Below are 20,230 nucleotides of genomic sequence, written 5' to 3'. Positions count from 1 at the left end.
AGGAGTCTGAAACTAGTTCCTTTCATAATGAACCATAGACATTGTGACATTTGGACTGGCCCAATATAAGGCAGGGAGGAGGAAGGCAGCCAAAAGCAATGGCCAGCCAACATGGGGTCCTGCTGCCCCTGCATTACCCAGACTGACTGTTCATTTTATTTGGCAATGGCAGCAACAGCACATCTTCAAACCAGGCAGCCATTGCTTCTGGCTGCCTTCCCCCTCCTCTTGCTACTCTACCTGCCAGCACCTTACCCGGGTCAACTTTTCATCCTGATTGACTGCAGCTGCAGCAGCTGCAGCAGCAGCAGCAGCAGCAGATCCCCAGGCCAGCCAGGTAGGAGGAAGGCAGCCAATTATGGTGCCGACTACGGCATCTGGATCCTAGGGGCAGAGGAGTCATAGCAGCAGGGCAGGGGCTGGAGGTCTGCTGCAGCCTGTTCTGGCTCACTTGGTCTGCCCATCTGCCACCTCTTGTCATGCTGTGGTTCACGGTGCCTTCTGTCTAACCATATGGATTGCAGCATCGTGACATTTAGTGAAAAGGTATATACAGTATATATGTGGTCACATCTGCAATTGGTGGTTTGTAGTCCATCTGTATAGAATTGCCCTCTTCAACATGTGAAGAGACCTTCAATCTAGAGATGTTTAATGTATTGAAGAGATGCTTATTAAACTGCTATACTTCATGAGTAGCGGCTAAGAATATATCAAAAGTCTATGAGTTTATTTGGTTAGCTGGCTAAGGCTCTTAGCTCTTCCCCTGCCATTCCTGTTGCTACTGTGAATAACTCATGCATCTTTGCTAATGAGCCCTCACATTTATCCGTGTGTAACAATGGCTGCCATATGACACAGCTCACATGGCAATGACATATTAATTTCATACAACTGGTTTTTAACAGTGCAAACGTACATTCCTGAGCAAAGCGGAAGATGATATGGTGATTAGGACTGGATTGCTAGCAGTTACTGGAAGCAGCAGGAATTTGGTGCAGCTGATTTCTCAAGGGTTATCATTGGTTGGACATAACCTATCCAACAATTTGATTATGAAATATTGCCCTGCATGTTTACATAGATACTCTGAACTTCCTCTCTAAGAGTCTCTGTTCTCCGAGAAGTTTGCCGCATTCATTTACGAATACAGTTGAACTCATGAGTCACTCCTAAGTAGATTGGACATAGCAGTGGGTGATTCAAGTCCATCCATATGTTAAAAAAAAATCCTGTTGCACACACATTGAGGTCCTGGGTTATTTTCATGGTGTATCAATTCCTTTTCCTTTTCTGTAGAATTCTTAGCAGTAGCAGAGACTGACTTTAAGCCTGTTCCCTAAAATCATGAACGCACTCAGCTTTACCAAATCTTGTAAGCCAGCTGAGACATCTAATTCACTCCTCAGCATAACTGTCTCGCAACATTTATTTATTCAGTTCAGCTTATTTTAGCCAGCTTGGCTCAGTACTTTCCCCTTGCTTGAAAAAGAAACTTACTTAAGCTATTGGCAAGGAGCCTGTATTAAAGGGGGGAAATGAAGGATGATTCAACTGTTGTAAGGGAGAGGGGTTTGCTGGAATTTTGCAAAGAGCAGGAGGGAGAGAGTGAATCCTGGAAAGTACTAGGACCAGTACTACTATAGACTACACAAGCTTTCTTTCCTGTAACTATTTCTCTTGTGGCATTTATGTGTTTGGGGGGTGGGGGTAGTTCCATGAAAATATCCACTTACAGGCTCATTTCTCATTTGCATATATAGTTAACATGTTCTACATCATTTAAAAGATAATTTTTCCAAAGTTTCATTATCTGGGAACAGTTTTCCAAAATGGCATTTTACACGAGTAAAATAAATGTGGATCTCTATCATAGACTCATAGTCTCATAGAATTGTCGAGCTGGCAGTGAATTGTCAAATGTTATATTGATCACGTTACATTGGTCACAGGTCATTTGCCAGAAAACCTTTTCTCCACCATTTCCAGTAAACACTACTGTTTGACATTTACCCATGAAACATTTGGTTTTTATGTATTTTGTTGCAGATTGATTTTAGAAATCCATTTCTATAGAGAAAATGCATAGCCAAGTTAGAGATGAAGGCTGAAAAACTGTTAAATTAGTCACATATTTTGAAGCACAAAAAATATATAAAGCACTTAAACTATCTGTTGCATACTTCTTGATTATTTTTGTATGGAATCAGCCTGAAATTAGGTGTGGGCCAGAAAATGTGGGTCAATTAGTGGTTATTAACAAAAATGAGTAAAGGAAACATCAGGTTCAGAGGGCTTGGCCTCACTCCCCCCATGCCAGTATTACCTTTAAAGGTAAAGGGACCCCTGACCGTTAGGTCCAGTCGTGACCGACTCTGGGGTTGCGGCACTCATCTCGCGTTATTGGCCAAGGGAGCCGGCCTACAGCTTCCAGGTCATGTGGCCAGCATGACTAAGCTGCTTCTGGTGAACCAGAGCAGCACACGGAAATGCTGTTTACCTTCACGCTGTAGCGTTACCTATTTATCTACTTGCACTTTGATGTGCTTTCGAACTGCTAGGTTGGCAGGAGCTGGGACCAAGCAACAGGAGCTCACCCTGTTGCGGGGATTCGAACCGCCGACCCTCTGATCGGCAAGCCCTAGGCTCAGTGGTTTAACCCACAGTGCCACCCGCGTCCCTGTTTAAAGGTAAAGGTAAAGGGACCACTGACCATTAGGTCCAGTCGTGACCGACTCTGGGATTGCAGCGTTTATCTCGCGTATTACCTTTACCTCTTTTTAAATCAATAGGAATAGGATGCAGGTAGCTCTCTGCTGGGTTGCAGGTTAAGTCCTTTTATTTCACTTGCCATTCATCCATAATTCACTTTAAAACATTCTTGAGGAATTTTTTTGAGATTAAGCACATACTGTTAACGAAGAAATAATTGTGTTGCTATATAGGAGTTTTGCGATTGGAGTTGCTATGAATTCATCGACACATGACTTGCTTTTTGCTGTAGCAGTAAAAATTGGAAGCCTATTAAAAATAGTCTTTTCCATATAAGGACCACTGTTCATGCTTGCCTGATCTCGTGATAGCAGACAGAACAACCATACAGCTCCGCAGAGTCCCTCTTTTTGCTTATTTTAACCAGCAGGGATACTTTTATTCTTTGAAAAGGAATAGTATTTCCAGAGTTCTTTTGGGAAGTTTGCCCTTTCTAATTTGTGGTATTAATATATGTGCTCTGGCATGTTAGTCTAAAATGACATTGCGATGTTAAGCTACTGCTTTGCTTCAGATTGCTGCATGTAGTGTGTGACTTGGGTACAGGTCTAAGGAATACATAGTCATGACTGCTTAGTCAGGCCTTCAGGCCCACTTGATTTTTCAGGCATTGGTCAGAGGTGGGTTAGGTGAAACTGGACCTTTTAGCTTCCTTAATATATTTGCCACATTATGAGTTGGTCTTGCACTGGAAGTGTGATTTTTGTGCACAGGTTTACCAGTTTATGGCCTGTCGGCAGATTTCTTCTTGCGTTGGCAAACTTGTCACAAATAGGATTTTGGTGAAAAGCATCTGAATTTTCACACTTTGTGTTTCTTAAGTCCATCTGTGCGCTGGGAGTTCTTGCTGAGAATTTCATTTCACAGAGCAGGGTAACGGTGCTAGATATTTGCACTTATATGTCTGCTATGACAACTGGCCATTTATTATTAATAATAGTAGTAATATAATATAATACATTTCTATACTGCTTCTTGAATCTAAAAGAGTTCGCAAGATATTTATTTATTTATTTAACTTATTAGCTGCCATTCTGAATAAAATATTTTCCCACAGCAACTAATCACAGCTGTGATAACAAGTAGTAATGCATTACAGATCAATTGATCAAGGCCAGCCATACCATTATAAGGAAAAAAAATGTAGGGTACGATGTTTATTTGATTTAAAATAATCTTCCATTCTTTGATTTGAAAAATAAATGATAAATAACAAAAACATTCCATCCAGTTCTCCCAGTGACTACCTTCATTTCGTAATAAGAGTAATTTAAAAGTTGCGCAATAATAATACACTACTGGCATGGTGTTATATTTATAATATTCAACCCCAATGTTAATTTATTTCCTGCCCTTTGGTTCTTTGTTTTGCCTTTAGCACTTGCCTACAACTTTGAATGCATACAAGCTAGGAATGAAGAGAGTTGAAAACTCCTTCTTAAGCTATGCCTTGTGGGCAGGAGAGATGGTATTGTTTTACCGGGGCTGTTGTTGTGATTTTAAAATAAACCAAGTTCAAAAAATACTCCTACCATGGTCAGCAAGGAGGAAGGCATGAGATCATCCTACCCTCCTGTTTCAGGAAATCCTCCAAGCATGGAACTAGCAGTATTTATTACAAACCTTATTTAAGTGCTTGAAGAGGAAAACATGCAGTTGGACCAAATGCTTCCCTGATTGAGCCTGAGATTTGTTAAGAGGCTGATTGTTTAAGTGATTTTATGATGTTGTTAATTATGTTACGTGCAAAAATAAGGTAATGGAAGAACATAACACAGAGTGGGGAAAATATTTACTTCCGTTTCACTGGCCTGCCATATCAAGTACCCAAGATCACTGGCCAGTGTGATTGGGTTTTTGTTGCAGAATCCAAGCAAAAGCTGCTTTGTAGGCTCTTACTCAGGCTTCCTCAAACTCGACCCTTCAGATGTTTTTGGCCTACATCTCCCATGATCCCTAGCTAGCAGGACCAGTCGTCAAGGATGATGGGAATTGTAGTCTCAAAATATCTGGAGGGCCGAGTTTGAGGAAGCCTGCTCTTACTCCTCCGGTGTTGTTTTTTTAAAAACACTGTAACATACTTCAAACACCTTTGCCATTGCTCTACTTTTTAAAATGATTTCCCCATGCAATATTTGAGGCTGATGTTAGGGAGAAAGGAAGTCAAACACTCTTGGACACATTAACCTGGTGAACAGATTTGGGCAATGGATGAGGGACAAAGGCTGAAGCATCAGGCAGGTTTAATTATTTAATACCACAAGAATAATGATCCACATTGCTTTAAAGAGCTTCAGAAGTAAAAAAAAATTTAAAAAAAGGAAGGTCAATGTCTGCAAAAGGGTTATAATTTAAAACAAAAAAATGGGTAGGTAAAATTGGGATGTTTTTGTAGAAATGCACCAAATGCAGTTGAATTGTCTTGTAAAGGTGACTGCATCAAATTAGTCTAGTTTGGGATTAATTCATTAAATATTTGTATACATAGTATATTAAAGATTTTTGTGGGTTTTTTAACACACACATTGGCTAGAGACATTTTCTTCTTTTATTTTACCCATATGATATTCCCTCCATGGATACTGCCCCCCCTCATTTCCCCCAGTAAGGCTTAGGTTTTCCTGTAGACTTGTGGGAACAAGTACCGGTAATTCTGATTCCTGAATGCCAGTCCAGAAGAGCAATTACACTCATTCCCAAATCAGCACCAGTGTGATTTTCATTTGAGCGCCTTTCTTCCACTTTATAGAAAATTATATGCTGTATAAAACTTGGTTGTTGATTTTTTTTTTTAAAGTTAAAACATCCCAAATGTTTGAGGCACGGTGAAGAACCTGCACAGTCTCCTCCTCCCACCAAACTTCCCAGGAAGGCAGGGAATTTCCATCTCTGAGCTCACTTTATTGACGGTAGAGACTTCAGGGAAGAAAATGGGCAGCTACAAAAGGGGTGTGTAGAGGCTGTACATGCACAAGCTGCTGCACTGTTGTTTTTTGTTGTTTCCCACTACTGCTCTCAGATTCCTCTTCCTAAACCCCCATTCACAAATACAGAATTCATTTGTAATTGTTTTGGCTTAGCTTGGCTTTGCGATTGTTTTTTTAAACTGGTCACTGTGATTGCAAAATCTGATAATCTGATAGTTCTGAGGAAAGGAGTTGAGCTTGCTTGACTTCAAAAGAGCTTGACAAGTGGCACTACTAGAGAAATCTTTTCCTTTTATTTTCACTTTTAGCTGCTATTTACAAAATAGCTTATTTTGAGCCACACATAGCTAATAATTTCCAGAGGGGTTTGCCATGTTAGTCTGTCAATCAGTGGCAGTCTGTTGCATTAAAACCATGAGCTTGGTGGTGCCATAAAAGAATAGCAAATTTATTAGGATGTAAGCTTTCGTGGGCTAGAATCCATATCCTATATCCACTATCCACATATCCTACATTTACTGTGTTCCAAAGATAATGGTCACCTGCTTTCCCCCCTGATTATTCAGTCTCATGTTATGTATTGTTTCTGTTTCAGATTTATCGCGGAACAGACTCTCGGAGCTGCCAGCAGAAACTTGTCTCTTTGTTTCCCTTGAGAGCCTTAATTTGTACCAGAATTGCATTCGCTATATTCCAGAAGCCATTCTGAACCTGCAGTCCTTAACGTTCCTGAATATCAGGTAACCATGATATAAAAGTAGCAATGCGCCCAACATTATGCAACTCTTGAAAAGCTCAAGCCAAAGGGGCGCAGTGTAGGAGAAAGCGTCTGTGGGGAAAGCAAGCAATTCTTCACATTTCTACCATTCATTGCTGGGGCTAAACTTGAATAAAAACACTGGCTGTGATTCAAAGAATTCTGCATGCATGTTGGGACTCTCTGGATTTCCTGTTCTGACAGCATCTCCTTATACTGCATTAGAGGTCAATCCAGAGGGTCCTCTGATTTTTAAGGCCACATTATTTGTAGTAAAAGCTGCTTAGCATGAAATATTCAAGCGTATGGTAGAAAAAACTTGAATTTCTGCCGACTTGATAGTAACAGGCTATCTTATTCATTGTGTCCTCTGTAGTTTGTTTAGTCGTTTAGTCGTGTCCGACTCTTCGTGACCCCATGGACCAGAGCACGCCAGGCACTCCTGTCTTCCACTGCCTCCCACAGTTTGGTCAAACTCATGTTCATAGCTTCGAGAACACTGTCCAACCATCTCGTCCTCTGTCGTCCCCTTCTCCTGGTGCCCTCCATCTTTCCCAACATCAGGGTCTTTCCCAGGGAGTCTTCTCTTCTCATGAGGTGGCCAAAGTATTGGAGTCTCGGCTTCAGGATCTGTCCTTCCAGTGAGCACTCAGGGCTGATTTTCTTAAGAAGGGAGAGGTGTGATCTTCTTGCAGTCCATGGGACTCTGAAGAGTCTCCTCCAGCACCATAATTCAAAAGCATCAATTCTTTGGCAATCAGCCTTCTTTATGGTCCAGCTCTCACTTCCATACACCACTACTGGGAAAACCATAGCTTTAACTATATGGACCTTTGGTCCTCTGTAGTACTCTGTGTTAAATCAAGAAAGGTGCTTTAAGATGTTTGTACAGAGATAGAGATACTTTTGTTCAGGCACGCTTTGGGCTTTATAAGCTGACCTTGTACCCTTTGTAAATATGTTGCATTCTGGTTGACTGTTGTTTTTATTGGATTTATTGATAAGCAGTGATGTATTCAGTTGTTACCTTGTATATTTTATTCTCTCTCTTACCGCTGTTAGCTGCTTTGAGCACCGTTTGGAAAGGCAGGATACAGATTGAACTAGTAAATAAATAAGAGAGTGTAAAAATAAGTAATAGAGTTTGCTTTGGCACTATCCTCTAGCCAATTCAGTTTTGCCTAGCTTCCTTTATTTTTTTTACAGTGAGTCTTTTTTTTTTTTAAAGGATGTGAGTCAGAGAATAACTTCCCATTGTTGTGCATTTTAAAATATTTATTATGTGCTGCCAATTTATGTTGGACAGTCTATGCTGCTTGAGGAGAGGATTTTTCAGTAGAAAGCTTAGGCTTTATGCATTAAAAATAATCACCCTTCTCTCTAGGCAAACTAAAGTATTTAGGAGCCACACAGAGTGGAGCAACTGCTTGTCAACAATGTGCTCCACTGAAAGGAAAGAAACATTGAACTGAGGGTTGATTTTCTTTTGGAAGGAAGGTATCCTGCCCCACCCATCCTGCTTCTAAGTCCTGGCTGTTTAAAGAAGAAGAGGAGATACAGTGGTACCTTTGGTTACGGATTTCATTCATTTCGGAGTGCTGTGCACACCCCAAAAAATCTGTAACTAGCGGTGCCACTTCTGCACACGCACTGGTGCGCTAGAGCAGTGCTCCCCAACCTTTTTATCGCCGTGGACCAGTCAACGTTTGGTAATTTTACTGCGGCCCGCTGAGGGGGGGGGACGTTGATTGTTTATATTTTATTTAGATTGTTTTGATTTAATAATTTTAATTTAATTGTATTTAATGTTCCTTGGGCGGCGCGGTACCAATTGATCCATGGACCGGTACCGGTCCATGGCCCGGGGGTTGATGACCACTGCGCTAGAGCACTTCTGTGCATGTGCGAGCGGTGAAACCCAGAAGTATACACTTCTGGGTTTGCCGCGGCCATAACCCGAAAATTCCGTAACCTGGAGGTTATGCAACACAAGGTACCACTGTACTACAGTACTCCAAAATCCCACAAGCCCCCTCAACATAATCAAATAACAATGGGAGGGCGACATAAGCCATGAAATTAACCCTACCCAATGGACTAGAATGTCCAGCTCAGCTAAAAGAAAAGAACTCACCCTGAAACTCACTTACAGATGGTACCTAACACCACAGAAACTAGCACTCATTTGCCCAGCGGCATCACCAAAATCCACAGGCACAGGCACATACCTCCACCTGTAGTGGGAATGTCCCAAAATCCAACAAGAATCCACCAACAGCATACGAATCAATCTGGCTAACCTTAGGCTTGCCATACACCGGGGGGGATTTCCAAAAGGCGGCGCTTTGTTTTGGATCTTGGGCAATTGAAAAATTGTGGGTTTTAGGGTGTTTTGTGAAAGAAAGCTCAACAACTTTGGAGTTTTGGGGTCTTCCTTAAATCTTAAGACAAATGACAAAGACAACCAACCATGCCCTAGTCCAGCCCCAACCTCTCTCACCAAGGAAATACAACAAGCGAATAGAAAGAGAACCCACACAAGTGACACGGACACAAAACACCACACATACACTAAGTAGAAGAATAGAAGCATTACCACCCCACCCCAGGCACCTTCCCCGCCCTTCCCCTTCTTCCCAACCTTGTACCACATGCAACACTAATGTCTCACAACAAATTAAACTGATCTGTAGAAAACACAACCTGAAAAAGAGACAATGCATGTATTTTTGTAAACGAACTAATAAAATATTATTATTATTATTATTATTATTATTATTATTATTATTCAAAACAGAACAGGAGGGTTTCTGGAGTTTTAATCAGTGATAGTTGAAGCCCTTGGGGTGACCCTCTATATTGTCCACTTTTCCTGATTCTGTGTGGCACCTGTGTTTCATGGAAGTCTCCACATTGTAGTGCTGCTTAGCATTGCACTCCTCATGAGATTTGAGTTTTGTAGCATGTTAGAATTCTTTGCCGCAGAACATCCCAAAACTGAGGAATCTTCTCCCACCAGAAGGCACAAAAGCCATTTGTATTGCTTTGCCTTCAGCATCCGGGAGGAGCAACCCATGGCAGGACTATCTTCTTCTGCTGAAAAGAACAAACCTTCAAGGCCAGTGTTTCTTTTTCCAGCACTTGAGATCGAGAGCTGTAATCACCAGCCTTCCACTTGCATCTGCTCATTGTAATTACTGTTTGCAAACACAGCATGGTTAACCTACTTCATCGTGCCTGGTTCACTTGGTTACTATTTTTCCTTTCATGACAACGTACCTGAATTTGAACACAGTTTTCTGGTACAAGCCATTCTGTTGCTCCATTGCAGAGTTCACATGTGGGTTGTACATCTCTCTTGAACTGTTTATAGTTTGCTTTGTACTTGTGTTTTCTTCTGTTTCACTGTTGGGCGTGCTCCTTTATGTGGGATTTAGAGTCAAGTTAAATTAATGCTAGAAAGTCCAGCTGCAGTTGACTGTGGTTTCCTTTTTAGATGCTTCACTGTAGAAGATCCTCAGGCTGCCAGCTTTAGCCACATGGTTCCCTCCTTACCCAGACAGGCATAAAGACTGAGATCTTAGATAGTACAGATGCACTTGGTTACCCAGATGACTTACCTCAAAGGAGGAAGATGAGGCAAATATTAGCCAGTTCCCACCAATTTACATCCAGCAACGCCATATAAATCCCTTCCCCATGCTACATAAGCTTTTTCTTCATAGTTAATAAAATGTGTAACAGCTGTCTTCTGATCTGTGGATGACCCGAGGCAATATTGCAACCTATGGATGGAGACTCATTGATTCCAGACTTCAGATTTCTAAACTGTGGATTCCTCGATTTCTGTCAGCTGCTGGTTTTCACTGACTTTTAAAGTCATAATAATAATTTTACTGTTTATATGCTGCCCATCTGACTGGGTTGCCCCAGCCACTCTGGGCAGCTCTGAACAAAATATTTAAAAGCACAGTAAAACACCAGCCATTATAAACTTCCCTGAACAGAGCTGACATAACAGGCTTATGCCTGTCTAAAGTTATTTCTTAAGGTTAACTATGTAACATAAAGAGAAGGGCATTAATATTCAACGCAGATTCACATACCACAACTTGAAGAAGGCAATGCAGGTGACTGTTTTTCTGGCCATCTGAGCCTCTTTCCAATATAAAGCTTTCCATTTTTCCTTTCTAAAATCAAGGGATTACGGAGCATCACTAACTTTTTTCTCTGCATGGAGGCCAATCAGATTCCTTCCATACATTTCAGGAGAAGTTATTCAGAAAATATGGCTAGGACTTAACTTTCCCCCTTTTTTGCCTTCACACAAACTACCTTTTCCCATTCCCCAACCTCTGCCATAAGGTAGTCTGGACATCAGATGGAAAGCAGTAAAGGAAACAAGTATTGCTCTAGGCTTTTTCCAATGCTTTTGTTCCTCTTAATCTTTGGTTGAATGGCATTGACAGAAGACTGAAGTGTTTTAACTGTATGATAGCTGTTTTTATCATGTGATAACTGAGCAGTATGGAATTATGGTTGATTCTCGGTTAGCAGGGATCTGTCAAGGAAGAAGAGCCGATGGTGAAATAACTCTCAAGTGATGTGATGGTGGTTTTCTTTATTCAGGGAAGCTAGTTTTGACAACTTGCTTCCATAAGTATGGGACTTCAAAGAGCTTGTGGGCATTTCTGTCTTGTGGCGTAGCAAGCAAATGTGAAAAGCAATCAACTGTTTAATGCATATAGAACAGGACTCTGCAATTCTCTGAATCACAGCTTGGTGCCTACACTGGAAGTTCTTCCAGTATAGCTTTTAAATTTCAATCCCAGAATTCAGTTCAGCTTGTCAGAAATGGATTCTGTACAGCCATGATTTTTCTTCATTGTCATTTAACCCCGTGGACATAGCAGGAGATCCCAGCTGTTGATTAATGTGCCCAAACTGCCCTGTTCTTATATTCTGATAACAATGCATTTTGATTTTCTCATGCTGCACATGAACTGGTTATATGTTCCATCTAATGTTCTGACTACTTACCTTTTTGTGTTTTTTTTTCGTGTGTGTGTTTTTCCTCGTCTTGTTGAAAAGCCGGAATCAGCTTTCAACATTGCCGGTTCACTTGTGCAGCCTGCCTTTGAAAGTTTTGATAGCAAGCAATAATAAGCTTGTCTCACTACCTGAAGAAATTGGGCAGCTAAGACACCTGATGGAGCTTGTAAGTTTATTTAAATCCTTAATTGTCAATCTTTTATTGAGGAAGCATCAGCTTTCCCTCCAAACTGATGGTTAGGTAGACACCCTTTATGAATCAGGGATATCCAGGGGTGGCCACACTCTACTAAACATATGTTGAGTAATCAGGATAAGAATTCCAGTATAAACATCCTGATACATCTTGAAGGTTATCCAAACTCTGATGTGTCCCAGAACACACATTTTAACATGATAGTCATGACTGCAAACGGAGCAGAGGGAATGCTATTTATGTGCTCTGTTTTTAAAGCTTGACATGCTTTCTTCAACCTTCCTAGAAACGAGTGGGATAGGTGCCAAATTCTTGTGGTTTTCGCTTAGCTTTATGGTGAGTTGCTAAAGAGTGTTGAATTTGTTTAAACAATGAGATGTTGACACATTGAGAGCCACAAGTGATTTTTGTGTGTGTGCGCTTACATCCTTTTGACTGAATCGTTAGAATTATGGAGGTTATCATTGTATTTTCCACTGATAGCCTGTGGGCTTTCTGATGTATTAAATTAACGTAGTAGCTATAATTAATTAATATTTTGTTTGTTTCATAAAATTTATACACTGCTTGATTGTAAAAATCCTGAAAGTGGTTTACAAAAATATTAAAACAATAACTTTGAGAAAAATTCACAACCCAATTTTTAAACATACAACTAGTGAAACATTAAATTTACCTCAATTTTCTAAGCATCCGGGTAGGTTGTCTAAACAATGATGTTTTTAGCAGGCACCGAAAAGAGTACAGTGAAGGTGCTTGCTTGATCTCAATAGGCAGGGAGTTCCAAAGTGCAGGTGCTGCCAAATTTAACAATTGAGTTCTTGCAAATGGGTACAGTGGTACCTCGGGTTATAAACTTAATTCATTCCAGAGGTCCGTTCTTAACCCGAACTCATTCTTAGCCTGAGGCGCGCTTTCAGTATTGGGGCCTCCTGCTGCTGCCGTGCCGCCAGAGCCCGATTTCCATTCTCATCCTGGGGCAAAGTTCGCAACCCGAGGTACTACTTCCGGGTTAGTGGAGTTTGTAATCCGAAGTGTTTGTAACCTGAAGCGTTTGTAACCCGAGGTACCACTGTATTATATGGCACCTGTAGCAGCGCCAGTCACGCCAATGGAAGTGGACGAGTGGGCACATGTAGGGAAAGGCAATCTCGTAAACTGGTTCCAAGTTGTTAAGGGCTTTGTATACTAGGAGTAACACCTTGAACTTGGCCTGTTGGCAAATCGGCAACCAGTGCAGATCTCTGAGCACAGGTGTTACATGCTGACAAGGCCTCATTTGTGTCAGCAGTTGTGTTGCAGCATTCTGTGCTGTGTGAAGGAAGCCTCACATAGAGTGCATTGCAGTAATCCATTAATGAAGGCTTTGCTGATCCTAGAATGGTCATCTCTGTTGAACCAGCTGCACTTCTAGCTGCTGAGGCTGCCTGAGCCTCCAATGGCACAGCTGGATTCAGAAGCACCCCAAACTGCGAACTTGCTCCTTCAGGGGGAGTGCAACCCCACCCAGGGCAGGCAACTGACACGGGAGTTACTTACCCACAGTGCCTCCGTCTTGCCAGGCTTCAAGCTCTGCTTGTTTCTCCTCATCCATTTCACCAAGCGTGACATTTATTATTTAATCTTTCACAATTTTGTAGTGACAGGTGTTTTGGAATGCATTTTTACAAAACTCCTTATTAGCTTTGATGTTTTAATATTACAGGACTATGTATTTATTACTATATTCCTGATTTGCATTTCTGGGCTGTACATTCTGTTGTTTCCAAAGTATGTCTCTAGTAAATGATTAGCATTTTTGGTAGCCTACTTCTTGCTGTTTTTAATATTCATGTATGCATCCCTGACCTCTGTAGTTTGCGATTTGGATATGATCTGGAATCATGTCACCTGGCTTGTTTTTCTGACTGGTAGCAGCATCTTAGATGCTCAGAGGCTGGTGACTGAACTATTGTATATTCAAAGGATGCTGTGTATAGCATTGAGTTATTGATCCTCTCCAAAGAGGAGGTATTCTGCATGTGTACAGTGGGCTTAAATCTCATGACTTTTCATTTACAAGACAAAGCTTTGAACTACTGAAATGGTGTTTATATCATGGTGCACATCATTAAAATCACTTAACCACAGCTCACTCCTCTTCACGATTTTCTAGGATGTAAGCTGTAATGAAATACAGACAGTTCCATCACAGATCGGCAGTTTATATTCTCTACGGGACCTGAACCTCAGAAGAAATCACCTGGTGCATTTACCTGAAGGTGAGACATGCAGGGGAGAAGTTGTCTACAACCGCTCTTATTTCCAAAATCAAATTGTTTGCTACACGTACTGTAAATGTCTTGTTTTCTTCTGACTACAGTGTTTTTCTTGTTTGTGTCTTTTCTCCTACAGAGCTTGCCGAGTTGCCTTTGATTCGGTTAGATTTCTCTTGCAATAAAATCACAACAATTCCGGTTTGTTACCGTAACCTCAGGCACTTACAGACAATCACCCTAGATAACAACCCACTGCAGTCACCCCCTGCACAGGTAATGTATCATCTAATGTTAGAACACTATTCTCAACCAGAATACACTTTCTCTAAGAGTGGCAAAGAAGTCCATGGGAGGAAATCTTTTACTTTTCATCAGAATTGCTAGAAGACCATCCTTGATGTGCTCTTTGTCAGCAAGTTGTTTAGGATACAATTCACTCTGGAAAATAAAAAAATCCTTGGAAACAAATCACACATGCTGTTTAAACCTTAGCGTTGGGAAGCTGACATTTGCATGCATTGCTTGATTTTGCTGTTGCTATGCTGAGTGATGCACAGTGCACAAGCAAATAATGGTGCAGTAGATAGTGTGTGCAAACCACTACATAAAAACAGCTGCTTATGTGTATATACACATTGCACCCTCAGTGTAAGAATGCTGGCCAGAAATGATTGCTTATGCCAAAAAGGTTAGCGATCTAGGACTAAGATAGGACTAAGTTGCATAGGAGAGGACATATAATTCATACGACGTGTGTTCATACAGTGGTGCCTCGCAAGACGGAATTAATTCGTCTTGCGGTTTTCCAATGTAAGCAAAGCAAAGCAAAAAAAGCAAAAAAATAATAATCGTCTTGCGAAGCACGGCCATAGAAAACTTAGTCTTGCGAGTCAACAAAAAGATCGCAAAATGCTTTTGTCTAGCGAGTTTTTCATTGCACAAGGCATTCGTCTTGCGAGGTACCACTGTATACTCATTTGCTGGAGGAGAAATACAAAGCAGACAGCTTCATAACTGCAGAGTGGTTCAGCCCAGCTTTGGATGGGGGAGGCAGGCAAGTCACAAGGCTATAAAATCAATGCCAGAACAGCTGCACTGCCTGCCCATGAACTTCCAGGAAGTATTTAAAGGTGTTGGTTTTATTGTGTGGAGCCATAAATGGCCTGGGAACATCATTACATTGTGAGCCACAGACCTCAGCAACCTAGCGTGTGTGTTATGTGTGTACTAAAAGGTTCTTGCATAATTTCCAGAAGACCTTTACAGTTCCTTACCTCACTCACTGAGGGCGGCATTTCACATCCTTGGGCAACCGTGGCAACAGCCCTGCTCCTTGCAGCTGATGGTTTTAGTTCTCATAGTGAAAACAGTCAAATCCTGCCCCAACTCTTAATTGCAAGAATAGCATGGACTCGTATAGGGACAGCTAACCCTTTGGACTCTCATTTGATTGTACTATAACAGACTCTGTTTTATTTAAAAAAAATTTTTCCCAAAACACCTCCCCCAGAGAAGCCTGCCAGAGCCTGATGCTGCAGTCATCTGAATAAGTAAAAGTATTATTGTTAAAACCAACATTGGCCTGGTTCATATGGAACATTCAACCAAAATTAATTTTTATATCTGGTTTAATGTGAATTGAGTGAGCCTGTTGGCGTATATTGCGCAGAAGTTCCCAGTTTCACCCTTTCCTGGCTCTTGTCGCAATACCAGGTAGGAAACAAACCAAGGGCTGGCTGGCTTTCTGTTACATGCAAACCAGCACCTGTGCTTTGCTGCTCTTCAAACAAGCCATGAGCTACAGCCAGGCTTTGTTCTTGGCTTATTGCTCGTGGTTTGTTGAGCGATCTAATAAATAGGAGGAAGAACTCGAGGTGCAAAAATTTAGTTTGTTTATAAGGGCAATAGGCATTTTGGAAAATTCATTCAAGGACACAGCATAAATAGAATAATGAATAACAGATACAAAACTTTCTAAAAATTATCATAAAATACAAATAATGAATGTAGACTAATAGAGAATGTATCATCATAAGCTCACAGTAGCCAAATAAAAATTATCAATTTTCTGTTGGTAATATTTACCGCAAACATTAAAATATAATGGCATATATGTTAATCTAACAACCAAATTAAAAACATATTCCTAAATAAAAGAAAACCCCCCAAATACATCCTTTCAAACTGAGAAAAAGCCTGAATAATAAAAAATAGCAATGATAAAAAATATATAATCTAAAGTTCTCTGTAAGAATTCAGAATTATCATAATAACCAACATAGATAAAATGACCATTTTAAGCAATAATTCTTTCACCTCGGGCGATATTAACTCCTGTTGCATGAAGGAGCCAAACTTTTTATATCCACTTGAACCAATTGCCTGTGGAGATGTGCTGCCAAATAGAGCAGAATTGGAAGGAGGAAATCTTCTTTCACCAGATGAACTGTTAAAGCCTAGTCAAATGAAATGGAAAGAGAACTTTAACCCCTTGCTAGCATAAAAGATCCTGAACATACATGAAGAGGTAGAATAAAGAATCTGGAAACAGATGGCGAAACAAAACAGAGAACAACGAAAGGGAACTCCTGCGAGTGCATTCACATCAAAGAGAGGAAATCCATTGAAGCCTTTTGGGATTTGTCTGTGCAGGGCAAGGATCCAATACAGCTCCCTCTTTAAGAACAACCTGACATCATACTGATGGATCATCTCAATGACCCAGTGTGTTTTCTCTCCTATGCCTCTTTTCAAAGCTCTTATGATCTGGCCAATGCAGATCTTTTCACATGACCACTTGAGGTTATTGTGTGCATTAACTTCAAAGGGTTTACTCTGAGTATGACTGGCTACAATATCTATTATACTGTTACCCTGTTTTTCCTCTAGAGTACTCAGCTTAATTGTGGTTTGTAAACAATCTTTTGGACCAGCAATTTGTTGGGGGTTTAAAATACTTTTTTAATATAAAGAAATCTAATACTGTACATAATATATTAGTTGCAATAGATAGCGATTGTTTGTGTATCATTTCCAAATATTCATGATGGTTTTCCCCACCCCCTTTTTAAAAAAGATATGCATAAAAGGAAAAGTCCACATATTTAAGTATCTGAATATGGAAGCATGCAAAGTAGCGCCAGATCTTCCAGATTACGACAGGCGGCCAATGGGGTTTGGTTCTTGGTAAGTGTGCTGTTTTTTTAAAAGAATCTTTGTGGGTAATTTTTAGTTTTCTGTATTAAGATGTTAGTGGGCTTTGTTCTGGGGGCAGAGAAATCTCATTGTGCTGTATGTTTAACCTTCTGCGCATGGTTGTATAAGATCTCTGGTCTAACCACAGGTGTAAATGTTGATCTCCTTTCCCATGATAAAGCTGTGTTGCTCTTGGCAGAGTCTCCTTTTGGCTTAGCCAGGCAGCATTCATCTCTGAGCGGTCAGCCGCATCATGAGTTGCTAAATTAAGGTGATGGGGGCTAGGATTGCAGCTTGTGTGTGTATCATGCAGTACTGAGTAAGGCAAGTTGATGAAGCAAGGCCCTGGAGGAAGGAGAGAAAGCACTGAGCACTCTGAACCACAGACAGTTTAAGGCAGGGCACGGAAGTCAATGAAATACAAGTTGGAGAACCATAAATGCATAACTAAGAAGCAAGCTAGTCTGGTTGTGGCTGGGTCTCGGTGAAAAGGGGAACTTGAGCAGCCAGCCAGAGAGTTCCTTCTCTCGTCTGGTCCCTGCATCCAAAAATACATTTCATTACACAGCCAGTGTGGGCATTTTGGGGTATTTAGTTTGTTTTTTCACAGTCTCGGTTTTTAATGTTAAAACGTGTGTGTGTGTGTGTGTGTGTGTGTGAATGTGAATGAGAGACAGACAGAGAGAGAGAAAAGGGGTGAGAGGGGGGTGAGTATATTAATATACATCAAAATTGCCAGTACGTTTTCTCAGGGGGATTATCCACCCCTTGTTTCCAACCTTGCTGAACGGTGCAGCAGCGAAAGGGAAAGGGGGCAGCAGAATGCCCTGTGCCGTGGAAATGGAAACTCCGTGACCTTACGCTCTAGAAAGGGCAATCTCAGCAGGAGAGCTGAGTGAGGGAGACAGGCAGATGTGTTTGGCAACATCTGTGTAGTGCTTCCTCTTCCTGCCTGGTGCAACCTTGCTAGTCAGGCCAGGCAGAGCACCAGCAGATAAATCAAAGGGAGGAGCAGGAGATGGTGGCAAGATGAGTATGCAGCACTGGCTGCTACAACAATTCTGGCTGCCCCTAAGGTGAATTTCTTGGCCTGGAGACAGTGAAATGCAGGAAACTCAGCCTACAGCAGCTGTGCTTGTGGCAGCCTCTGTTTCTGGTTTTCAGTGCAAGGCTTCCTGTGACTGAGAACAAGCTGCCCTCTGCCCCAGCTAGACATGTAATAAATAATAATAATAATAATAATAATAATAATAATAATAATAATAATTAATAGTGGTGCCCATAAAACAATTAGGATATCCAATACCGGGGCAGTAAAAATAATAGCAATTAAAGAAAACTGGAGTAGGTCTAAGCAAGTTGTTTATTAAAATCTCTAAAACACTCCATGGTCTAGCCTACATATGAAGAGCAATGTATTCCCTGTGCTGAAAAAGCAATCAAAGTGTAGTTGAGTTTTTCAGTAGTAGTAGTAGTTGATGTTGTTAATTTATTCATTGTACCCCACCCATCTGATTGGGTTGTCCCAGCTACTCTGGGCAGCTTCCAACAAAATATAAAGGAACACACCAAAACATCAAAAATTAAAAGGTTCCCGAAACAGGGCTGCCTTCCGATGTTTGCAAAAAGTCATATGGTTGCCTCTTTGACATCTGACAGGAGGGCATTCCACTGGGCGGGTGCATCTACCAAGAAGACCCTATACATTATGCCGGTTAAGCAAATTGGCTTATATTTGCATATTTTATTCTTCTGGTAGTCCTGGGAAAGGGGGGGATTATGTAGGGCACTGAATAATCTCCCATGATTACTTGAAATCCAGTTCAGTGCATCATCTGTCCACCCACTCAAGAAACCAGAATTTCAGCTTTTGAGACTTTACCACGTATTGTCCACTTACTTCCAGACTTATCTTTGCTCAGAAGTTGCTGTATTCTAAAATGGAAGTGTTGAACTGAAATGAAGTGTTCTTCAGCAATTGCATGGTGCAGTTGTAGAGTACCCACATCCTACTTAATACAATTGCATGGAGAATCACACTAGTAACAAAATAAAAATAAAATAGAAAAATTCCTTCCAGTAGCACCTTAGACCAACTAAGTTTGTCATTGGTATGAGCTTTCGTGTGCATGCACACTTCTTCATATACACTGGTACAGTTGCACATGCTCAGCTCTGTTGTCATCATTAATCAGGAATACACAGGCATCCCCAAACTGCGGCCCTCCAGATGTTTTGGCCTACAACTCCCATGATCCCTAGCTAACAGGACCAGTGGTCGGGGAAGATGGGAATTGTAGTCCAAAACATCTGGAGGGCCGAAGTTTGGGGATGCCTGCTCTAACACTACATATACGTGCAGAGAAGAAGTGAGGCATGCTATAGTAGATGTATTGACACATTCTGCCGCTTCTGACACATTGGCTGCCGTCTGGCTTGAAGTACTTAATGCCAGCGGTCCTAATGTTTGCAACACACTTCCAGTAAACATCTGTTGTTGAGCTCTGCCCTCTTAGATTGCAGCTCTCTCGCAGTGGAGACTCTTCTGCACACATGGTGCCACATAATTAATAATTACAAGTTGCATTCCAAGCAACTGGTTTTCAATGCAAGTGACAACCAGCCACAGCCTAATCAGCAATTAGCAATGCCTGGGTGGAGCCATCCATTTGCTGAACTTCCCATTTGCCCATTATTGCTGTCTTGCTGCAGATTTCCCTGGGGCATCTAGTGCCAGTAGGACAGTTGATTAATTGTTACGTCTCTGCTGTCTGTGGCAGTTTCCATATAGCTACAGTGGTACCTCAGGTTAAGAACTTAATTTGTTCTGGAGGTCTGTTCTTAACCTGAAACTGTTGTTAACCTGAGGTACCACTTTAGCTAATGGGGCCTCCCGCTGCCCCCACGCCACCGCCGTGCAGTTTCTGTTTTCATCCTGAAGTTCTTAACCCGAGGTACTATTTCTGGGTTAGCAGAGTCTGTAACTTGAAGCGTCTGTAAGCCGAGGTGCCACTGTACTGTGTCTGTGATGGCCGCAGTATTGAACTGTCTAGTCACTATACATTTAGAGCAG

General features: G+C 41.3%; 1 protein-coding gene across 12 annotated transcripts in view; it reads left to right on the top strand.

The window, feature by feature from the left end:
• LRCH3 (leucine rich repeats and calponin homology domain containing 3) overlaps nt 1-20,230 on the top strand; it is an 85,169-nt gene that overhangs the window by 20,532 nt on the left and 44,407 nt on the right. For all 12 annotated transcript variants that reach the window (XM_088669308.1, XM_088669311.1, XM_088669310.1 and 9 more), the window contains exons 2-6: nt 6,295-6,439; nt 11,548-11,674; nt 13,860-13,965; nt 14,099-14,235; nt 17,039-17,148. In XM_088669308.1, the coding sequence (XP_088525434.1) occupies nt 6,295-6,439; nt 11,548-11,674; nt 13,860-13,965; nt 14,099-14,235; nt 17,039-17,148 (625 nt within the window). The remainder of the gene's footprint in view (nt 1-6,294; nt 6,440-11,547; nt 11,675-13,859; nt 13,966-14,098; nt 14,236-17,038; nt 17,149-20,230) is intronic.

The sequence above is a fragment of the Zootoca vivipara genome, chromosome 5 (genome assembly GCF_965207765.1).
Source record: "Zootoca vivipara chromosome 5, rZooViv2.hap1.1, whole genome shotgun sequence".
Taxonomy (NCBI): Eukaryota; Metazoa; Chordata; class Lepidosauria; order Squamata; family Lacertidae; genus Zootoca; species Zootoca vivipara.
This window is presented reverse-complemented; position numbering and strand designations above follow the sequence as displayed.